At 41.9% G+C, this 19,339-nt stretch overlaps 1 protein-coding gene across 1 annotated transcript in view; it reads right to left on the bottom strand.

Annotated features, from left to right (window-relative positions):
• Positions 1 to 1,097: 1,097 nt before the first annotated feature.
• The window catches only part of snapc4 (small nuclear RNA activating complex, polypeptide 4), a 101,962-nt gene continuing 83,720 nt past the window's right edge, over positions 1,098 to 19,339 (bottom strand). The window contains exons 23-25 of the mRNA XM_051931586.1: positions 16,711 to 16,774; positions 5,884 to 7,394; positions 1,098 to 1,758 (exon numbers count right to left, since the gene is read on the bottom strand). Coding sequence (XP_051787546.1) covers positions 1,630 to 1,758; positions 5,884 to 7,394; positions 16,711 to 16,774 — 1,704 coding nt within the window. The 3' untranslated portion in view covers positions 1,098 to 1,629. The remainder of the gene's footprint in view (positions 1,759 to 5,883; positions 7,395 to 16,710; positions 16,775 to 19,339) is intronic.

Genomic DNA, 19,339 nt, shown 5'->3' with positions numbered 1-19,339 from the left:
AAAAAAAAACTAGTGAAGAAGAAATTTAAGTTAAGGAAAAAAAATAAAACAATACGCTAATCAGCTCCACCAACATCCGTTTATTTCTTTAGATTCTCTTTTATGTATTGGGTTTTATTTTGTTTGTATACAATATTTCCATCCATCCATCCATTCTCCAACCCGCTGAATCCAAACACAGGGTCATGGGGGTCTGCTGGAGCCAATCCCAGCCAACACAGGGCACAAGGCAGGAACCAATCCTGGGCAGGGTGCCAACCCACCGCAGGACACACACAAACACACCAAGCACACACTAGGGACAATTTAGAATCGCCAATCCACCTAACCTGCATGTCTTTGGACTGTGGGAGGAAATCCACGCAGACACGGGGAGAACATGCAAACTCCACGCAGTATGCAATATTTGTTCATTATAAATACATTTTTCTTATGTTGAAAACATTTCACAAAAAATTGGGGTTGTTTTTTGGGGGCTGGCACGAATTAATCTCATTTCAATTAATTTCAATGGGGAAAATTGATTTGAGATACGAGCATTTTGACTTATGAGCTCGGTCACGGAATGAATTAAACTTGCATCTCAAGGTACCACTGTATAGGAAAAGTGAACAGAATCAAAATAATTTTAATCTTCTCAAATCTATAGGGGCTGCAGCCCATCCTGGCATCATTGGGAATAAGGATAGGATGTCAGTTTATTTATCTTAGGGGACCCTTAGGGCCAAATAATTTGGCTAACTTTGGGGACGGCAGCCATGAAGTGCATTCAACATTCAGTATAACACTGTGGTCTGTATTTTCAATAAGTTTTGCACTTACAGTAGTAATGATATTGTTGACGTCATCATCATCATCACCATTCCTTACTGCCCCAGAATGCAGCAGTCGACTTCTGTCTCTGCCCCATCCTGCTCTCGTTTCTGCAGCCCCCTCAGTCACAGCAGCTCACTTCTCCTGCAGCTCCTTGAAATTGAAGCAGGTTAGTGACATGAGGTTCATGTCCGTAAAAGTTAAAGATAAAAGCAATTTTAGAACTTGTGTAGAAATTTGTGAAAGACAGAAAAGAACATAACCTCTGCTTTCACTGAAGTTCAAATAGTTTATTTTTTATTTTCTCTAAATTATTATTTACATTTCAAAATTGACTTCACAACGTCCTTATAAGTGCAAATCTGTAGACATCTCAGAAACAAGTCACATTTCAAGATTCTCCGTTTTAAAGTACACAAGAGGGAAGTAAAAACGCTTCCCTTATGGAAATTCTGGATTGACCCACCCAGCTCTTGGCGCCATTGGCACACAAATAAGGAACCGTCCCGTTTATACAACTGAGTCAATGTCATAAAAAGAGAGAAAGCAGAATGTAAATAAAAACGCAGTGAGATAATCAAGAGACCTGGACACAATTAAATCCAGCAGAAAGCCTCGCAAACGTCTCTCCATTATTAGTATGGCTGCTGCTTCTTGGTCATCCAGTGCCCGAGCAGACAACTAAAGTGCTTTTCCAACACATTTTGAGCATGTCACCATCAGAACAAAAAAAAAAAACAACAATGGTGAATAGGAAAACGAAAAAAACAAAACGAAAGGAAACAAATATGAAACACTTGTTTGCCACACAAATGGTTATGCATTGCCTCCAATTTCAGAGCTGCATCCTTTTTCTAAACGGGACCGACTTCTTGTCATGATTCCTTTAAACTGACTGGCCTCTGTTCCTTCCACATTCAGCATAAGGGAGCTGCAAGTGTTGTCCTGCAAAAGACAATCAATTGAAAAAAAATGGTAAGACATTAAAGAACACGAGTGAGGCTTCATGCAAGCAGTTTGTTGTTGACGCCGATGATGCCACCCTATCCCTCCAGCTCAGACAGCCATTTTCATCCTCTTTCTTTCTCTTCATTTTCATTCCTGGTTTAAACAAGGACTCAACATGTGACAGGCATATTAGAACACTCTAGACGAGAACAGGCCATTCAGCCCAACAAAGCTCGCCAGTCCTCTCTACTTATTTCTTCCAAAAAAACATCAAGTTGAGTTTTGAAAGTCCCCAACGTCTTACTGTCTACCACACTACTCTGTCGCTTATTCCAAGTGTTTATCGTTCTTTGTGTAAAGAAAAACTTCCTAATGTTTGTGTGAAATTTACCCTTCACAAGTTTCCAACTGTGTCCCCGTGTTCTTGATGAACTCATTTTAAAATAACTGTCTCCATCCACTGGACTAATTCCCTTCCTAATTTTAAACACTTCACTCATGTCACCTCTTAATCTTCTTTTACTTAAACTGTAAAGGCTCAGCTCTTTTAATCTTTCCTCATAATTCAACCCCTGTAGCCCTGGATTCAGCCGAGTCGTTCTTCTCTGGACCTTCTCTTGTGCTGTTATGTTCTTTTTGTAGCCTGGAGACCAAAACTGCACACAGTACTCCAGCTGAGGCCTCACCAGTGTGTTATAAAGCAGAACCTCCTGTGACTTGTACTCCACACATCAAGGCGCTATATAACCTGACATTCTGAACACTGTTGGGAAGTGGATAGCTTAGAGTCCACTATGACTCCTAAATCCTTCTCATATGTGGACTCTTGATTTTCCGACTGCCCATTGTGTATTCAAACCTAACGTTTTTACTTCCTATGTGTAATTCTTTACATTTACTGACATTACATTTCATCTGCCCAAGCCTGTCTGCTATCCAAGTCCTTCTGCGATGATATAATGGATTCCAAATTATCTGCCAATCCACCTCTCTTGGTATCATCTGCAAACTTCACCAGTTTGTTCCTTATATTCCGATCTATATATTAACAATAGCAGCGGCCCTAGCACTGCCCCCTGCTGGTCACCTCTCTTAACATCGGCCAGTTCTAATGAGGTTCCTCACACCATCACCCTCTGCTTCCTGTGTCTGAGCCAATTCTGCACCTATCTACAAACATCACCCTGAACTGCCACTTCTTTTAGTTTGATGCCCAACCTCTCATGTGGTGCCTTATCATTCTTATTTCAGAGTTGGACACAGCAATGGCTCCAATTCTCCTATAAATGAAAGATGGAGGTTCCTAAAAGAGTTGGATGAAAATAACTAAATGCTTTCTGTTTCATCCTACCCTGCATTACAGGAATGAAAAGAATACCATATGTACTCGTGTATAAGACAGGTCTTGAAACAAAAAAAATCGATCATAAAATCGAACCCTGACTTATACGTCCGCTCAAAAATACACTTGAATTTTTTTTTACATCTTCTTGCCTCATCCAATCTCACATCAGTTTCTCAAACATATTGAATTTTGTTGCGGCAGTGCAGTTACCAATTTCTTCTGCCACTTCAATGATGTTTAATTTAAAACCACCTTTATATTTTCTTCTGATCGAACGCTCCCTCGCAGATAACGGATGCTCTTACAATAAAGATGTATGAGGGTGTGCAAACGTCGCTTTGAAATAGTTTGGGTATTACTGTGTGGTCATGTAGGCACAAAATGCAGTGTCCTCTGTGGTTACTCTCTCAGGTGGGCGTTAGCATATCAGAATCTCTTGGACAAAAAGTGTGAGCTTTCCACATTCGACTTGCACGATCGACATTATAAAATACTAGCAACGGCGCACCGCAGGATAACATGCAGTGAATACCCGTGACTTGAACGTTCCTAGTTTTCATTCCCTTTCTCTATACGTTTGCCATTCGTTTGCTCAGAGGTTGATGTGTTGCTCTTCTTTTCTCCACCCTAGCGGCCTATTTCCTCTCTTCTTTCATCGGCTTCTTTTCGCATTACAACTGATCAAGTCAGTGTTTGTGTTGCAATTACTTACTATGTTTTCTTTAATTTTTCACTGAAGCTGCCACTCAAGTGTTCAATCTGACTCAAGAATGACTTAAGATACGAAGAGGTAGGCAAAGTGATGGTGAAGGTGGTAGGGAATGAGAATGGCGCCCGTACACATGTGCCACACAGCCACACTGCTGGCTGCTGCCGAGAGTTGATTCTACACTAAAATAAAATAAAAATAAAAAGAGGAACCTTGGAGGTCAATCATCACACCGAACGCGGATAGCAGACATCGCATAGTATACAGTACATCCGGTAAGTATTCCCAGCGCTTCATCACTTTTTCCACATTTTGTTATGTTACAGCCTTATTCCAAAATAGATTATATTCATTTTTTTCCTCAGAATTCTACACACAACACCCCATAATGACAACGTGAAAAAAGTTTACTTGAGGTTTTTGCAAATTTATGAAAAATAAAAAAACTGAGAAATCCCATGTCCATAAGTATTCACTGCCTTTGCTCAATACTTTGTCGATGCCCCTTTGGCAGAAATTCCAGCCTCAAGTCTTGTTGAATATGATGCCACAAGCTTGGCACACCTATCCTTGGCCAGTTTGGCCCATTCCTCTTTGCAGCACCTCTCAAGCTCCATCAGGTTGGATGGGAAGCGTCGGTGCACAGCCATTTTAAGATCTCTCCAGAGATGTTCAATCGGATTCAAGTCTGGGCTCTGGCTGGGCCACTCAAGGACATTCACAGAGTTGTCCTGAAGCCACTCCTTTGATATCTTGGCTGTGTGCTTAGGGTCGTTGTCCTGCTGAAAGATGAACCGTCGCCCCAGTCTGAGGTCAAGAGCGCTCTGGAGCAGGTTTTCATCTAGGATGTCTCTGTACATTGCTGCAGTCATCTTTCCCTTTATCCTGACTAGTCTCCCATCCCCACAGCATGATGCTGCCACCACCATGCTTCACTGTAGGGATGGTATTGGCCTGGTGATGAGCGGTGCCTGGTTTCCTCCAAACGTGACACCTGGCATTCACACCAAAGAGTTCCATCTTTGTCTCATCAGACCAGAGAATTTTCTCTCTCATGGTCTGAGAGTCCTTCAGGTGCCTTTTGGCAAACTCCAGGTGGGCTACCATGTGCCTTTTACTAAGGAGTGGCTTCCGTCTGGCCACTCTACCATACAGGCCCGATTGGTGGATTGCTGCAGAGATGGTTGTCCTTCTGGAAGGTTCTCCTCTCTCCACAGAGGACCTCCGGAACTCTGACAGAGTGACCATCAGGTTCTTGGTCACCTCCCTGACTAAGGCCCTTCTCCCCCGATCGCTCAGTTTAGATGGTCGGCCAGCTCTAGGAAGAGTCCTGGTGGTTTCGAACTTCTTCTACTTATGGATGATGGAGGCCACTGTGCTCATTGGGACCTTCAAAGCAGCAGTAATTTTTCTGTAACCTTCCCCAGATTTGTGCCTCGAGACAATCCTGTCTCGATGGTCTACAGACAATTCCTTTGACTTCATGCTTGGTTTGTGCTCTGACATGAACTGTCAACTCCAATGATGGACTCCAATGAAGCCGCAGAAACATCTCAAGGATGATCAGGGGAAACAGGATGCACCTGAGCTCAATTTTGAGCTTCATGGCAAAGGCTGTGAATACTTATGTACATGGGATTTCTCAATTTTTTAATTTTTAATAAATTTGCAAAAATCTCAGGTAAACTTTTTTCACGTTGTCATTATGGGGTGTTGTGTGTAGAATTCTGAGGAAAAAAATTAATTTAATCCATTTTGGAATAAGGCTGTAACATAACAAAATGTGGAAAAAGTGATGAAGCACTGGGAATACTTTCCGGATGCACTGTAGGTGTGTACCAAATTTCAGGTCAATATGTCAAATAGTTTGCGAGCTACATTTAAAATCCTGGACAGAGAAACAGACAGCCACAGTAGCGTATTTTATATGTAAAGACCAGAAATTATATGGTAAAATCAAGCCCCGACTTGTCCGCAGGAGAGCTTAAACGTGAGTACATACGGTAATCAAAAAGACCACCGTCTTTAATGAAATAAAACGTGTAGGTCAAATATAAATAACTCTCACCTCACTCATGCTCAATGGAGCCGGTTGACCACGGTCTTTCTGGGAACCTTTTTTGAAATAGACCACTTGAAAATCTGTGTTCTTTCTCCTTCTGTGTCGACGTGAAGGCTTGGAAATGTCTACTGTTGTACAGACAGGAGGAATTGTTGCCAGAAACGCAGGTAGAGTGAAACAAGAAAGAAAGCGAGCTTTCAGGAGGAGGTACGCTGGGTTATGCCCCAGTGTTTCTTTGACCACTTTTCTAATGGCGTGGATTTTGGCACGTGGGTTTTGTACCTCATCTGAGATAAGGCCAGAGGCACGGCTCTCCAAACTGCTTTTCTTTTCCAGCAGCTGTGATAAAGTTTTCAAGTTGCACACAGAAGGAGGGAGATATGGAAGGGCAAAGCTCAAGTCAGGCTGCTGAACTCCTCCCAAACCTTTCATCCAATCTTTTGTTGCAGTGTCTTCTTCAAAGAACAGCAGGCTCAAATCCAAAACTGTTCTCTTCGGTTTTGAACTGGCAGTGTTATGGGATGTTGATGGGCATACTTTAGGAGTTGGAGCAACACTGTTTAGTGAGGAGGACTGCAGGGCAGGTTGTTCAGTTCTTGGCCCCAACTGTATGGTACCTTGATGAGATGGGATGACATGAGGTATACTCACTGCTTGGATGATGGGCTGTGCAAATGGTATTACTGTTAACTGCTGTGCCTTGGGCAAAAGGGGTCTAGCCACATTGTAGCATGGTGGAGCCTCATTGCTAGATGGATTATTATTAGTCTGCTTAACATCTTTAATGGTGAAAGGTGTGGGGGAAATAGTACTGGGGGTCACAGAGGTGTTGGTGTTTACAGCAAGATGGTGTACAACAGTAGGAACTGAGCCTGGAACAGCACAAAGCTGAACAGAAGGAGCTGCAAAGATTCCTAAGGGAAAAAATGGAGGGAATTTAGCCACAGTGGTAGCAGCAAACGGCCTCACACCACGAGCTGCAGGGTTAGCTGGGCTTCTGGAGGCTGCTGGCCCTCCAACCTGTGGGCCACTTCCTGGCCTTGGCACATTTAGGTTTATCACACCTCTTGGTGGAACTGCACATGGAGACTGCACTGCAATGAATGGCATCACTCCTTGATCTGTCATAATCCAACTTATTTGATTGGAAGATGCTGTAACTGGTTGGGTTCGAAGTTCTTGTGCAGGGCTGCTCCTTTGCTCTGTCTGACTTATGATGAGGCTTGAGGGAGGCTTTGGCAAAGTAAACGGTGGATGTGGCGGAGTGTGACTTGAAATTTCCTTGGGCTTCTGTCGTTTCTCCTTATCTTTGTTATCAGAACTGTTCTTTCCTGAAGACTCTGGCTCCGTACTCTGCTTTCTAGACTCTTCATTATTGGGAGCAGCCTCCTTCTCAGAAGTGCTCTGCTTTTTTTTCCGTTCATAAAGGAGCTGAGCAACTGTTTTGACGCGACTTGAAGTTGGAACTTTTATTTGCTCACATTCCTGTGGTTCAAGTTTGCATTGAGGTGGTACATCTGTAAAATATAACATGGTGTAAGAATAGCATATGTGTATAGTCTGTTATGGATCACTTAAAAATTCATTTTCTTAAGACATTCTGCAAAGGGGCCGCTGTATGTGTGTATTGACAGTGGGAATAGAAAAGAATCCCCCCTTTGAAATATTCCCATTTATTTTTGCTTTACAGCCTTAAATGATAACACACAAACCAAATATTTTTTCCAGCTTTACCTACTCAATGCAATATCACATCTACAGTTCAGAAGAATTTTAAAATAATAAAAAAAGAAATACTGAAATTAATAAAGGACCCCCCCCCCCCAAACTCAATCAGGTGTAAGTGCCCGTGCCCCCCCCCCCCCCCCATTTCCATTGCGGTTACTGGCTTCCTTCCACCTGTGATCAATTGTAATCTGTGTGATTAGTGCAGCATTCATTCCCTTCCTTGGCAGTGCCACTGACAGCACACAACTGACTAGGGGTGGCAAGACACTTTCAGAAGATCTCAGGGACAGAGCTGTGGAAGGACATAAGGCAGGAGATGGAGACAAAAACATCTCAAAGGCTTTATGAATCCCAAGGAGCCCAGTAAAGTCATTCATAAAGAAGTGGAAAGTGTTTGGTACTACTAGGACCCTCCAAACTGGATGGAAGAACAAGGACGAAACTGGTAAGAGAGGCCACCGCGAGGCCAATGGCCACTTTGCTATCAAATCCTGTAACTCCTTCAAAGAGTGGTCATTAATGGTGGGCATGTGACAACAATTTGACAAGCGCTCCACCACTGTGGCTTGTTCAGGAGGGTCGCACTTCTCAACAAAGGCCACATTAAGGCTCGTTTGAGCTTTGCCAGAATGCACCTTGAAGATTCTGATGCCAAGTGGTCAGATGATACCAAAATCAAACTATTTGGCCTCAATACCAAATGGTACACCAATGCAGCTCACCATCCACAACACACCATACCGACAGTAAAGCATGGAGGTGGCAGCATCCTGTTGTGGGGGGCCTGGGGCTCTCATTAGGGGAGAAGGAAAAATGGATGGGGCAAAATACCATCAAATTCTTGAGGAAAACCTGCTACCTTCTGGCAGAAAGTTGGAGATGGGCAGAATGTTCACCTTTCAACATGACAATGACCTGAAGCACACAGCAAAATGGACCACACGATGGCTGAAGGAGAAGAAAGTGAATGTCCTGGTGTGGCCAGTCAGAGTCCAGACCTAAATCTGTGGAAAGATCTGAAGATAGTAGACCACCAACACTCACCATCCAATGTGACCAAACTTGAACAGTTAAACTGTAACGAAGAGTGGGCGCTCAATCTAGATGTGCAAAGCTGATAGAGAAGTATCCCAACAGACTCAAGACTGCCATTAGCAAAAAGTGGTTCAACCAAATATTGACACTGGGGGGGTGAACCTTTAATTATTCTCAGTAGATCTTATTTTTGATTTTTTATAATTTTTCTGAACTGTAGCTGTGATATGTTTCACTTGAATGTTAGAGGTGGCATTGAGTAAGTAAAGCTGGGAAGAAATATTAGTGTGTGTGTTAAGGCTGTAAAGCAAATAAAATGGGAATATGTCAAAGGGGGGGGATTCTTTTCTATTCCCACTGTATATCTCTACACATAGTATTTCTTTTCTTAATCAGTCTACTGGAAAGCGGCAAGTGAGCTCTCCAATCTACTTTCAGCACTCTAACTACACAAAAGGATGCTAAGGATACGAGTATATAGACATAGATAAGAGAAAAGCCAAGCAAAATGACCCCTTTTATTGGCTAACTAAAAAGATTACAATATGCAAGCCTTCGAGGCAACTCAGGCCCCTTCTTCAGGCAAGATGTAATACAGAAACTGAAGTTTCCTATGTTTATATACACACTCTAGGACAAGAAACGACATTGGTAAATATTTAAATGAGAAATTTTAAATGTAAAAAATTAATAGATTCATTCAGGCTAGCGTTAATTTAACAAGAGAGAAAAGAACAATGTATTGTCAAGATCTCTGGATAAGATAACTGTCCACCAAAGTCTTTTGAAGTTTGTAATGAGTTTTTTCAGTACAATGTAGATCTGTAGTCAGGTTGTCTGTCATTCTGAGAGATGTAAACACTCCTCATATCTGGCCATAAAACTCTTGTCTTTATTCAATCCATGTTGTAAAGTATTAAATCTTAGCATGAGTTTAACTTCCCATTCTTTTCTCTCTTGCTGTGTTTTGAAGTTGCCCATAAGCCATGTGACTTTAAAGTCCTTCTCACAGTGTCCATGGCTGTTGAAGTGGGCCGCCACAGGAACATCTGTGTTGCCATGTTTAATGTGGCACCTGTGTAAATTCATTCTCTGGCGGAGTGTTTGTCCAGTTTCTCCCACATAGAGTGCAGTGTCAGGACATTTCATGCAGAAAATTAGGTAGACTACATTAGATGATCTGCAGGAAAATGATCCCTTGATGTGATGTTCAAGTCGGCAGTGTGGTATAAGTATACGGTCTGTATCATAGATGTGGGCACATGTTTTGCGTCTTTTCTGTAGGCATGGAGATGTGCCATTTTCTGCTGGTTCACTTAGGGAGCCTCGGACAATTAATTGTTGAAGGTTTGGTGGTTGTCTGTATGCCAGGAGGGGAGGTTCAGGAAATACATTTTTCAGTGTTTGGTCATTGTTTAGTATTGGCTGAAGTTCTTTTATAATTTTTCGAAGTGTTTCAAGATGTGGGTTGTAGGTGACAACAGGTGAGGCACTTTACACTAACATCACCCATGATGATGGCATATTGGCATGTGAAATGTACCTCAAACAACATGATTTACCCACAAAGTCAGTAATAGAAATGATAAAATTCACTCTGACACATAATCTATTCTCTTTTGGACAGGATTGCTACTTGCAACAAATGGGGACTGCAATGGGCTGTCGGTTTGCACCTCACTCTGCAAATCTTTTTATGGCAAAATTGGAGGAAGATTTCATGTCAATGTGCATCGTAAAACCAATGTTGTATCTCCGTTACATAGATGACATCTTCATAATCTGGACTGCCAGTGAGAAGGACCTCCTCCATTTTCATAATGAATATAATTGTTTTCACCCCAACATAAAGCTGAAGTTGAATTACTCAAAAACAGAAGTCAGCTTCCTTGACACCACCGTTCAACTGAAAGACAACACCCTTGTAACTTCTGTTTTTCACAAACCGACAGACAGACGGACCTACCTGAAAAGTGATAGCTTCCACCCCAAGCATATAAGGCGCTCCATTATTTTCAGCCAAGCAATACGGTACAATCGTATTTGCTCAGACCCAACAGACCGGGATCAACAACTGCAGGAGCTCAGACAAGACTTCATCAGACAAGGTTACACCCCGAAAACAACAGACGCTCAAATAAGAAGAGCTACTGCCATACCCAGAGACAACCTTCTGGAATATAAAAACAAAGACAACAAGGATCGCATCCCCCTTGTTGTCACCTACAACCCACATCTTGAAACACTTCAAAAAATTATAAAAGAACTTCAGCCAATACTAAACAATGACCAAACACTGAAAAATGTATTTCCTGAACCTCCCCTCCTGGCATACAGACAACCACCAAACCTTCAACAACTAATTGTCCGAAGCTCCCTAAGTGAACCAACAGAAAATGGCACATCTCCATGCCTACAGAAAAGATGCAAAACATGTGCCCACATCTATGATACAGACCGTATAGTTATACCACACTGCCAACTTGAACATCACATAAAGGGATCATTTTTCCTGCAGATCATCTAATGTAGTCTACCTAATTTTCTGCATGAAATGTCCTGACACTGCACTCTATGTGGGAGAAACTGGACAAACACTCCGCCAGAGAATGAATTTACACAGGTGACACATTAAACATGGCCACACAGATGTTCCTGTGGCAGCCCACTTCAACAGCCATGGACACTGTGAGAAGGACTTTAAAGTCACAGTGCTTATGGGCAACTTCAAAACACAGCAAGAGAGAAAAGAATGGGAAGTTAAACTCATGCTAAAATGTAATACTTTACAACATGGATTGAATAAAGACAAGAGTTTTATGGCCAGATATGAGGAGTGTTTACATCTCTCAGAATGACAGACCACCTGACTACAGACCCACATTGTTTTGAAAAAACTCATTACAAACTTCAAAAGACTTTGGTGGACAGTCATCTTATCCAGAGATCTTGACAATACATTGTTCTTTTCTCTCTTGTTAAATTAACCCTAGCCTGAATGAATCTATTAATTTTTTACATTTAAAATTTCTCATTTAAATATTTACCAATGTTGTTTCTTGTCCTAGAGTGTGTATATAAACACAGGGAACTTCAGTTTCTGTATTACATCTTGCCTGAAGAAGGGGCCTGAGTTGCCTCGAAGGCTTGCATATTGTAATCTTTTTAGTTAGCCAATAAAAGGGGTCATTTTGCTTGGCTTTTCTCTACATTCATAATGGCTAACACGGTACAACACCCTAATACTACAGACATAGATAAGAAAGACAGCTAATAAGTACCTAATCATCCAACAGGCCTGTGTTTCTCAACCTTTCTGGTGTTGGGACCCACGTTTTTCCAAGGCAGTGACTTTGCGGGCCACCAAAGGACTGTACTTTTGTATTTGGGTCCCCCTTATTAGATCAAGCGTGACTATTCATCTTTAGTGAATCGAGAGTGGCCATCAAAGTGGGGCCTCCATTTGGTGAACTGAGTGGGATTTTCAGACCATGGGAAGAGAAGCAGGATACATTAGAACAGTGTTCGTCCTTGGTGAATCAAGTGTTAGTGGCAGCCTGTGGCAACCCACTGCCATTATAAACACCCAACGGCAGCAGCTTATGACCCAAAAGAAGTTGAGAAACTCTAATAAACCCACTACACTGTACATCATTTAAACAAAACATTATCCTAATAATTTCCAAGATATCGAATGCTATTATTTTCATAATGTCATTGAAAGTATTCTGCAGTGTACATACTGCATGTTCATGACAGCATCTATTAACAAGCAGAGAAAATGCAAAATGCTGATTATCAAATAACACGCAATATGCAAATACACACAATGCTTTACTCAGTCAATTACTAAAATACAGGTCACCCTCACTTCAGAAACAATCTCTTTGCAAAAATGTGCATACATGAAGAATCTGGTCTGATTTTCAAATGTGCACTGCTGTCGCTAACACCCGATTATCTATGCAGTCTTTCCATTTGAGGGGGGCTGAATGCTGGTGACTTGCAATCTCTACTCTCAGTGATGTCCTCGTGGCAGCCTGGTAGATGGGTCAGGACTTGATCTGCAGGCTGAAGGGAGGCTGGCTTGCACGTTCACACGCTGTGGTTTACTCACTTTAGTCACGTGAATTGCTCATGTAGTCGTGCATTATGTTGGAAATGCCCAAGAGCAACCAAGAGGTCATTCCTTTGAAGGTGAAACAAGAAGTGATCAAGTCCAGGTAAAAAGCTTCATGAAATCAGAGAATTCTTAAAAAAGTTTTCCATTGAAATGAATTGTAATTAGGTTATGAACACTGACTCTATGAAGAGAATGGTACAGCTCCATCTTAATGTGCTGGAAGCCTGCATGCCTCTTCTATTAGGACTCTGACCAGTGAGGTACAATCATTAAGACCTCAAGGTCACACTGAATGTCAATGCAGCAGGTTACAGTTACTTGGCTAATACTACAGTAACTGTAATATGACTCACACATAAAAAGAAGAATTTGTTTGTATGTCTGTAAGAACATTTTTGACATACAGTATCTCACAAAAGTGAGTACACCCCTCACATTTTTGTAAATATTTTATATCTTTTCACTGAAGATACGACACTTTGACACAATGTAAAGTAGTCCGTGTACGGCTTGTATCACAGTGTAAGTTTGCTGTCCCCTCAAAATAACTCAACACACAGCCATTAATGTCTAAACCGCTGGTAACAAAAGTGAGTACACCCCTAAGTGAAAAATGTCCAAATTGTGCCCAAAGTGTCAATATTTTGTGTGGCCACCATTATTTTCCAGCACTGCCTTAACTGTCTTGGGCATGGAGTTCACTGGAGCTTCACAGGTTGCCACTGGAATCCTCTTCTACTCCTCCATGACGACATCACGGAGCTGGTAGATGTTAGAGACCTTGCGCTCCTCCACCTTCCCCACAGATGCTCAATAGAGTTTAGGTCTGGAGACATGCTTGGCCAGTCCAGCACCTCACCCTCCGTTTCTTTAGCAAGGCAGTGGTCGTCTTGGTGGTGTGTTTGGGGTCGTTATCTTGTTCAGTTTCCGAAGGGAGGGGATCATGCTCTGCTTCAGTATGTCACAGTACATGTTGGTATTCATGGTCCCCTCAATGAACTGTAGCTCCCCAGTGCTGGCAGCACTCATGCAGCCCCAAACCATGACACTCCCACCACCATGCTTGACTGTAGAAGAGACACGCTTTGTCTTTGTACTCTTCACCTGGTTGCCGCCACACACACTTGACACCATGTGAACCAAATAAGTTAATCTTGGTCTCATCAGACCACAATACATGGTTCCAGTAATCCATGTCCTTAGTCTGCTTGTCTTCAGCAAACTGTTTGTGGGCTTTCTTGTGCATCATCTTTAGAAGAGACTTCCTTCTGGGACGACAGCCATGCGGACCAATTTGATGCAGTGTGCGGCGGGCGTATGGTCTGAGCACTGACAGGCTGACCTCTGCAGCAATGCTGACAGCACTCATACATAGATTTTCAAAAGACCACCTCTGGATATGACGCTGAGCACGTGGCACTCAACTTCTTTGGTTGACCATGGCGAGGCCTGTTCTGAGTGGAACCTGTCCTGTTAAACCGCTGTATGACCTTGGCCACCGTGCTGCAGCTCAGTTTCAGGGTGTTGGCCATCTTCTTATAGCCGAGGCCATCTTTATGTAGAGCAACAATTCTTGTTTTCAGATCCTCAGAGAGGTCTTTGCCATGAGGTTGAACTTCCAGTGACCAGTATGAGAGAGTGTGAGAGCGATAACACCAAATATAACACAACTGAGACTTTGTAACACTAACGAGTCACATGACACTGGGGAGGGAAAATGGCTAATTGGGCACAATTTGGACATTTTTCACTTAGCGGTGTACTCACTTTTGTTGCCAGCGGTTTAGACATTAATGGCTGCGTTTTGAGTTATTTTGAGGGGACAGCAAATTTACACTGTGATACAAGCTGTACACGGACTACTTTACATTGTGTCATATCTTCAGTGTTGTCCCATGAAAAGATATAATCAAATATTTACAAAAATGTGAGGGGTGTACTCACTTTTGTGAGATACTGTATATAAAAAAAGAGAAATCCATAACTTACCTGTACTTTTGATTCTTTCAGTGCCCCCAAAATGTTTGAGACAATTACACATTTTTCTTTGATTTCCTCCTCTGCTCCACTGTTTAAACTTACGAATCAAACAATTCAGACGTGATTAAAGTGCATGTTGCAGACTTTACATTAAGGGTATTTGCATACATGTCGGTCACACAACACTTATCCTACATAGTGCCCCTCATTTGGTGCTAAGGGGCCCAAAGTTTGCCAAGAAAATATCCCCCACATCCTTACACCACCGCCACCAGCCTGCACCGCTGATACAAGGCAGGATAGATAGATCCATGCTTTCACGTTGTTGATTTCAGATTGTGATGGTACCACCTGAATGTGGCAGACTCATCAGACCTGGGAACGTTTCTCCAATCTGAAGTTGTCCAATTTTGGTGAGCCTGCGCAAATTGTACCCTCAGCTGCCTGTTCTTTGCTGACAAGAGTGGCACCTGTTGTGGTCTCCTGCTGCTGCAGCTCATCTGCTTCAAGGTTTGACGTGTTGTGTGTTCAGAGATGCTCTTCTGCATACCTCAGTTGTAACGAGTGTTTATTTGAGTTCCTGTTGCCTTTCATTCAGCTCAAAACAGTCTGGTCGTTCTCCTCTGACCTCAACAAGGCATTTTCACCCAGAGAGCTGGATATTTTCCCTTTTTTGAACCACTCTCTGTAAACCCTAGAGATGGTTGTGCATGAAAATCCCAGTAGATCAGCAGTTTCTGAAACGGTCATAAGCAGACTGTTTGGCACCATCGACCACGTTCAAAGTCACTTCAGTCACCTTTCCTCTCCATTATGATGCTGAGTTTGAACTTTAGCAGGTCGTCTTGACAATGTCTGCATGCTGAATTTGCACTGAATTCCTGCTATGTGATTGGCTGATTAGATATTTGCGTTAACAAGCAGTTGAACAGGTGTACCTAATAAAGTGGGTAGTGAGTGTAGATGCCCAAGCCTTAATGACCCTGCCACCATGTTTAACAGTTGAGGTAGTTTGGTTTTCATCTTAGTCAGTTCCTTTTCGTTTCCACACTTTGCTCTTGCCATCACCCTGATGCTGGTTCATCTTTGTCTCATCTATCCACAAGACCTTCATCCTGAATCTTACGGGCTCTTTGAAGTCCTTTTCACAAACGTATGGTTTGCATCTTGCAGTGTGGTCTCTGTGTTTCTCGTCACAAAGTCTCTGCTGATAGTCTACCCTGACGCATCCACATCTGCCCCCTGAAGACTGTTTCTGATCTGTCAGACAGGCATTTGGGGTTTTTTTCTTTACCATAGTGAGGATTCTTCTGTCACCAGCAGTTGAGGTCTTCCATGACCTATCAATTCCTTTGTGATTACGGAGTTCACTGGTTCGTTCTTTCTTTTAAATGATATTCCAGTCAGTTGTTTTAGGTCATCCAATGTCTCTTGTCGTTTGATTCTTGATTTTCAACCTCATGATGGCTTCTGTGACTTTCATTGGCAACCACAGACTCCAAAGATAGTCTGTAGGTAGAAGCAAACTGAGGTATCTTATGAACCAGTGAAACACAACTGTGGCGCCCATTGTCTCAAACATTATGGTGCCCTGAAATGGTTGGGGGGGGGGGCATATGTAGAAAAAGTGTTGTCATTTCTACGTGGCGCGACCAAAATGTATGCAAATACCCTTAAATGAGAGTCTACAATGTGCCCTTTAAACACTTGTGAATTTTTGTTATTTGCAATTTTAAATTGTCGAGCAGAGCGGCTATTCAAGGAAAAATGTGTCTTTGTCGCAAACAATATGGAGAGCTCTGTAACAACTCTGTGTCTCAGATACTTTAAAAACTAATACTTGAGTAGTTTTCTCATGCTTAAATTTTACTTGTACTTTGAAGTCACTTTCCAGAAACACGTCTACCTTTAAAGCAGAATGAAACAGTACAGCTTGCTTCAATTGCAGTGATTGACATGCACCATACCTTTTTGATTGATGCTGCCCTTTGAAATGGATGGAAGACTTCTCCTAGATAACATGCCTTTATCCTGGAAGAGAAATTACAAACAAGTGAAATAAAGGCAAAACTTCGTGACAGATTCATGTATCTACCCATTTTGTCAAGTACCTATGACTGAACTTCAGAAAGAAACCAGAGCCACAAACCAGGGAGCAAAGTTGTAAAAGCTAAAAAGACACATTATGTGGCCTTTTTGTTTGATATACAGGGCTATTCAAAATGAAAGAGCAGATTTCAAAAATTTATTTCAAACAAACTGGACATCACTGGATAGAGGGAAATTCAAAGTTTTGGTCCTATGGTCCTTGAGGTTGCATGCACTCAACATGAACACCACGTGTAATGCAACAGACACCAAAATGATAGACCTTTTCTTTCCACACACTAGTCAACTGGTCCCTAGTTACTGAATTCACAGCTTCCTCAATTCGATGTTGCAAATCTTAAAGATTAGCAGGCATAGGTGGAACAAACACTCTTTCTTTAATGTACCCCCACAGATAGAAATCACAGGGGGTAAAGTCTGGAGACCTGGGAGGCCAGAGACGATGAGCAAGATCTTGTTGTCCACCTCTTCCAATACATCATCTTGGAATGGTGTTGTTCAGGTAACGCCGGACCTCCAAGTGGAAATGAGGCAGGGCACCATCTTGCATGAAGGTCTGGTGTTACCTGAACGACACCATTCCAGGATGATGGATTGGAAGGTTCCGCCTATGCCCGCTAATCTCTCTATTATAAAAAGAAATCCTGTCCCCTGTCCTGATAGTCTATGATACGTGATTTTTCTCGGAAGATAATTTAAAGACCCGCAAGACGAAAGAGACCTGCCACGGTGCGTCTCACGGGAACACAGAACGAGAGTCTTGCAAGACACACCCTATTTACAAGCAATAACACAAAAAAAAAAATCAGTAGTGTAAAGGCAGTCACGCAGCACACACAGCTCCAGGGCTCTCAGTGCATATAAAGTGTATAAGGTCAATACGGTAGAAATGAAATGAATAGGGTAGAAATGAAACGTCGACGATTAAAAGAAGAAGAAAGAAAAGTGCTGATAAAAGAGACTCAAATGCGTTGGACAGAAAAAAAAGAGCAAAAAAGAATAATCGAGGTGCAAATTCAGAAAATAAGGAAAGTAATTATCAGCCCGGAACAAGAGGAATTGAAAAAAAAAGCACGTCCAATCCAGCTCTTAAATAAATGACAGTGAGTAAAATGACAAAGTAGAACGTCATAGAGATGTTTACAAACGTTGGCGCTAAACACATGCAGAGCAGGTTAGAGACGATGAAACCAGGGAAATTAGAAAGGCTAAAAAAAAAAAAAAAACCTTGGCGCTATACACATGTGGAGAAAGTTAAAGGATATGAAAGTAGGAAAATAAGAAAACATAAAAAAAGAAAGTGAAGATCGCAGTAGCGTAAACAAACAAACTGCCTCATTTAACTATGCACCAGTCTAACTTTGGGTTTGCACAAAAATTACTACACTATTGCACCTTAACCCTTTAACCGCCAACTCCCTAAATATTCCCCACGCCAGGCGAAATCTGAACAATTTTCGTTTTTTTTACTTTTTTACATTTTTTTGTACATTTTTTACATTTATTCAAGCAGTGTTGACCACTAAATGTTGTGCAAGTTCTAGAAATGGGCAAACACATAATAAAACACAAAATGTACCTTTTCTCAGGCTTCTGGATTTATTGTCTACTACAAAACGGAACAGTCAAAAGTAATTCAAAAGTCAAAAGTAGTTCAGTCAATCATAGTTTCATTCCCAGTATTTGAGTTTGCTGTGCCACAGGCCAAAGCAGGGAACTGCACAAAGTCCTGGATTGCTGGGACACTTTGAGCAGAAGGTCTTGACGTCTCTACGCTGACCCTTCTTTGAACAGACATGACAGCGTTTTTCTGAAAGTCCAAAGTCCTTACATTCATCTGGCAACACTGCTGAAATACTACTCATAGGATCCTCTTTGCCAGTGTATACACAAAATCTATAAATGTAACCTGAATTCTCAGCTAAGCAAAACATCTTGATACCAAACCGTGCCCTTTTCAATGGTAGATACTGTCGACACTGTAAGCGGCCCTTCCACAACAATAAACTTTCATCAACTGCAACTGACGGTCCTGGCATGTAGGGCAACTGAAATGCTTCAAATAAATGATCAATCAAAGGACGTAGCTTGAACAAGCGGTCGCGGTTTGGATCTTTCTTATCTGGCTCATTTCTGTTGTCATTCAAATGAAAGAATTTCAGCAGCAAAGAGAATCGGTTACGTGTCATGACAGCTGCAAAAATAGGTGTTGCATACATAGGATCTGTAGACCAGTACATCTCAATATCTGGTTTTCTCATTATTCCCATCAACATCAAAATCCCAATGAATTTTTTAATTTCGTTTTCATCAATGTCAAACCAAGCACGAACACGGGAATGTGGAGGTAAATTGGGATTTTTTCTCAATAAACTGTGCTGCATACAGATTTGTCTGATGAACAAAATGTCTGATCAAATCAGGTGACACAAACAGCTCATAAAACTGCTCAGCAGTGTAATTGTTTACATCAACAGTAAAGCCACA

This window comes from Erpetoichthys calabaricus, chromosome 9 (assembly GCF_900747795.2).
Source record: "Erpetoichthys calabaricus chromosome 9, fErpCal1.3, whole genome shotgun sequence".
NCBI classification, from domain to species: Eukaryota; Metazoa; Chordata; class Cladistia; order Polypteriformes; family Polypteridae; genus Erpetoichthys; species Erpetoichthys calabaricus.
This window is presented reverse-complemented; position numbering and strand designations above follow the sequence as displayed.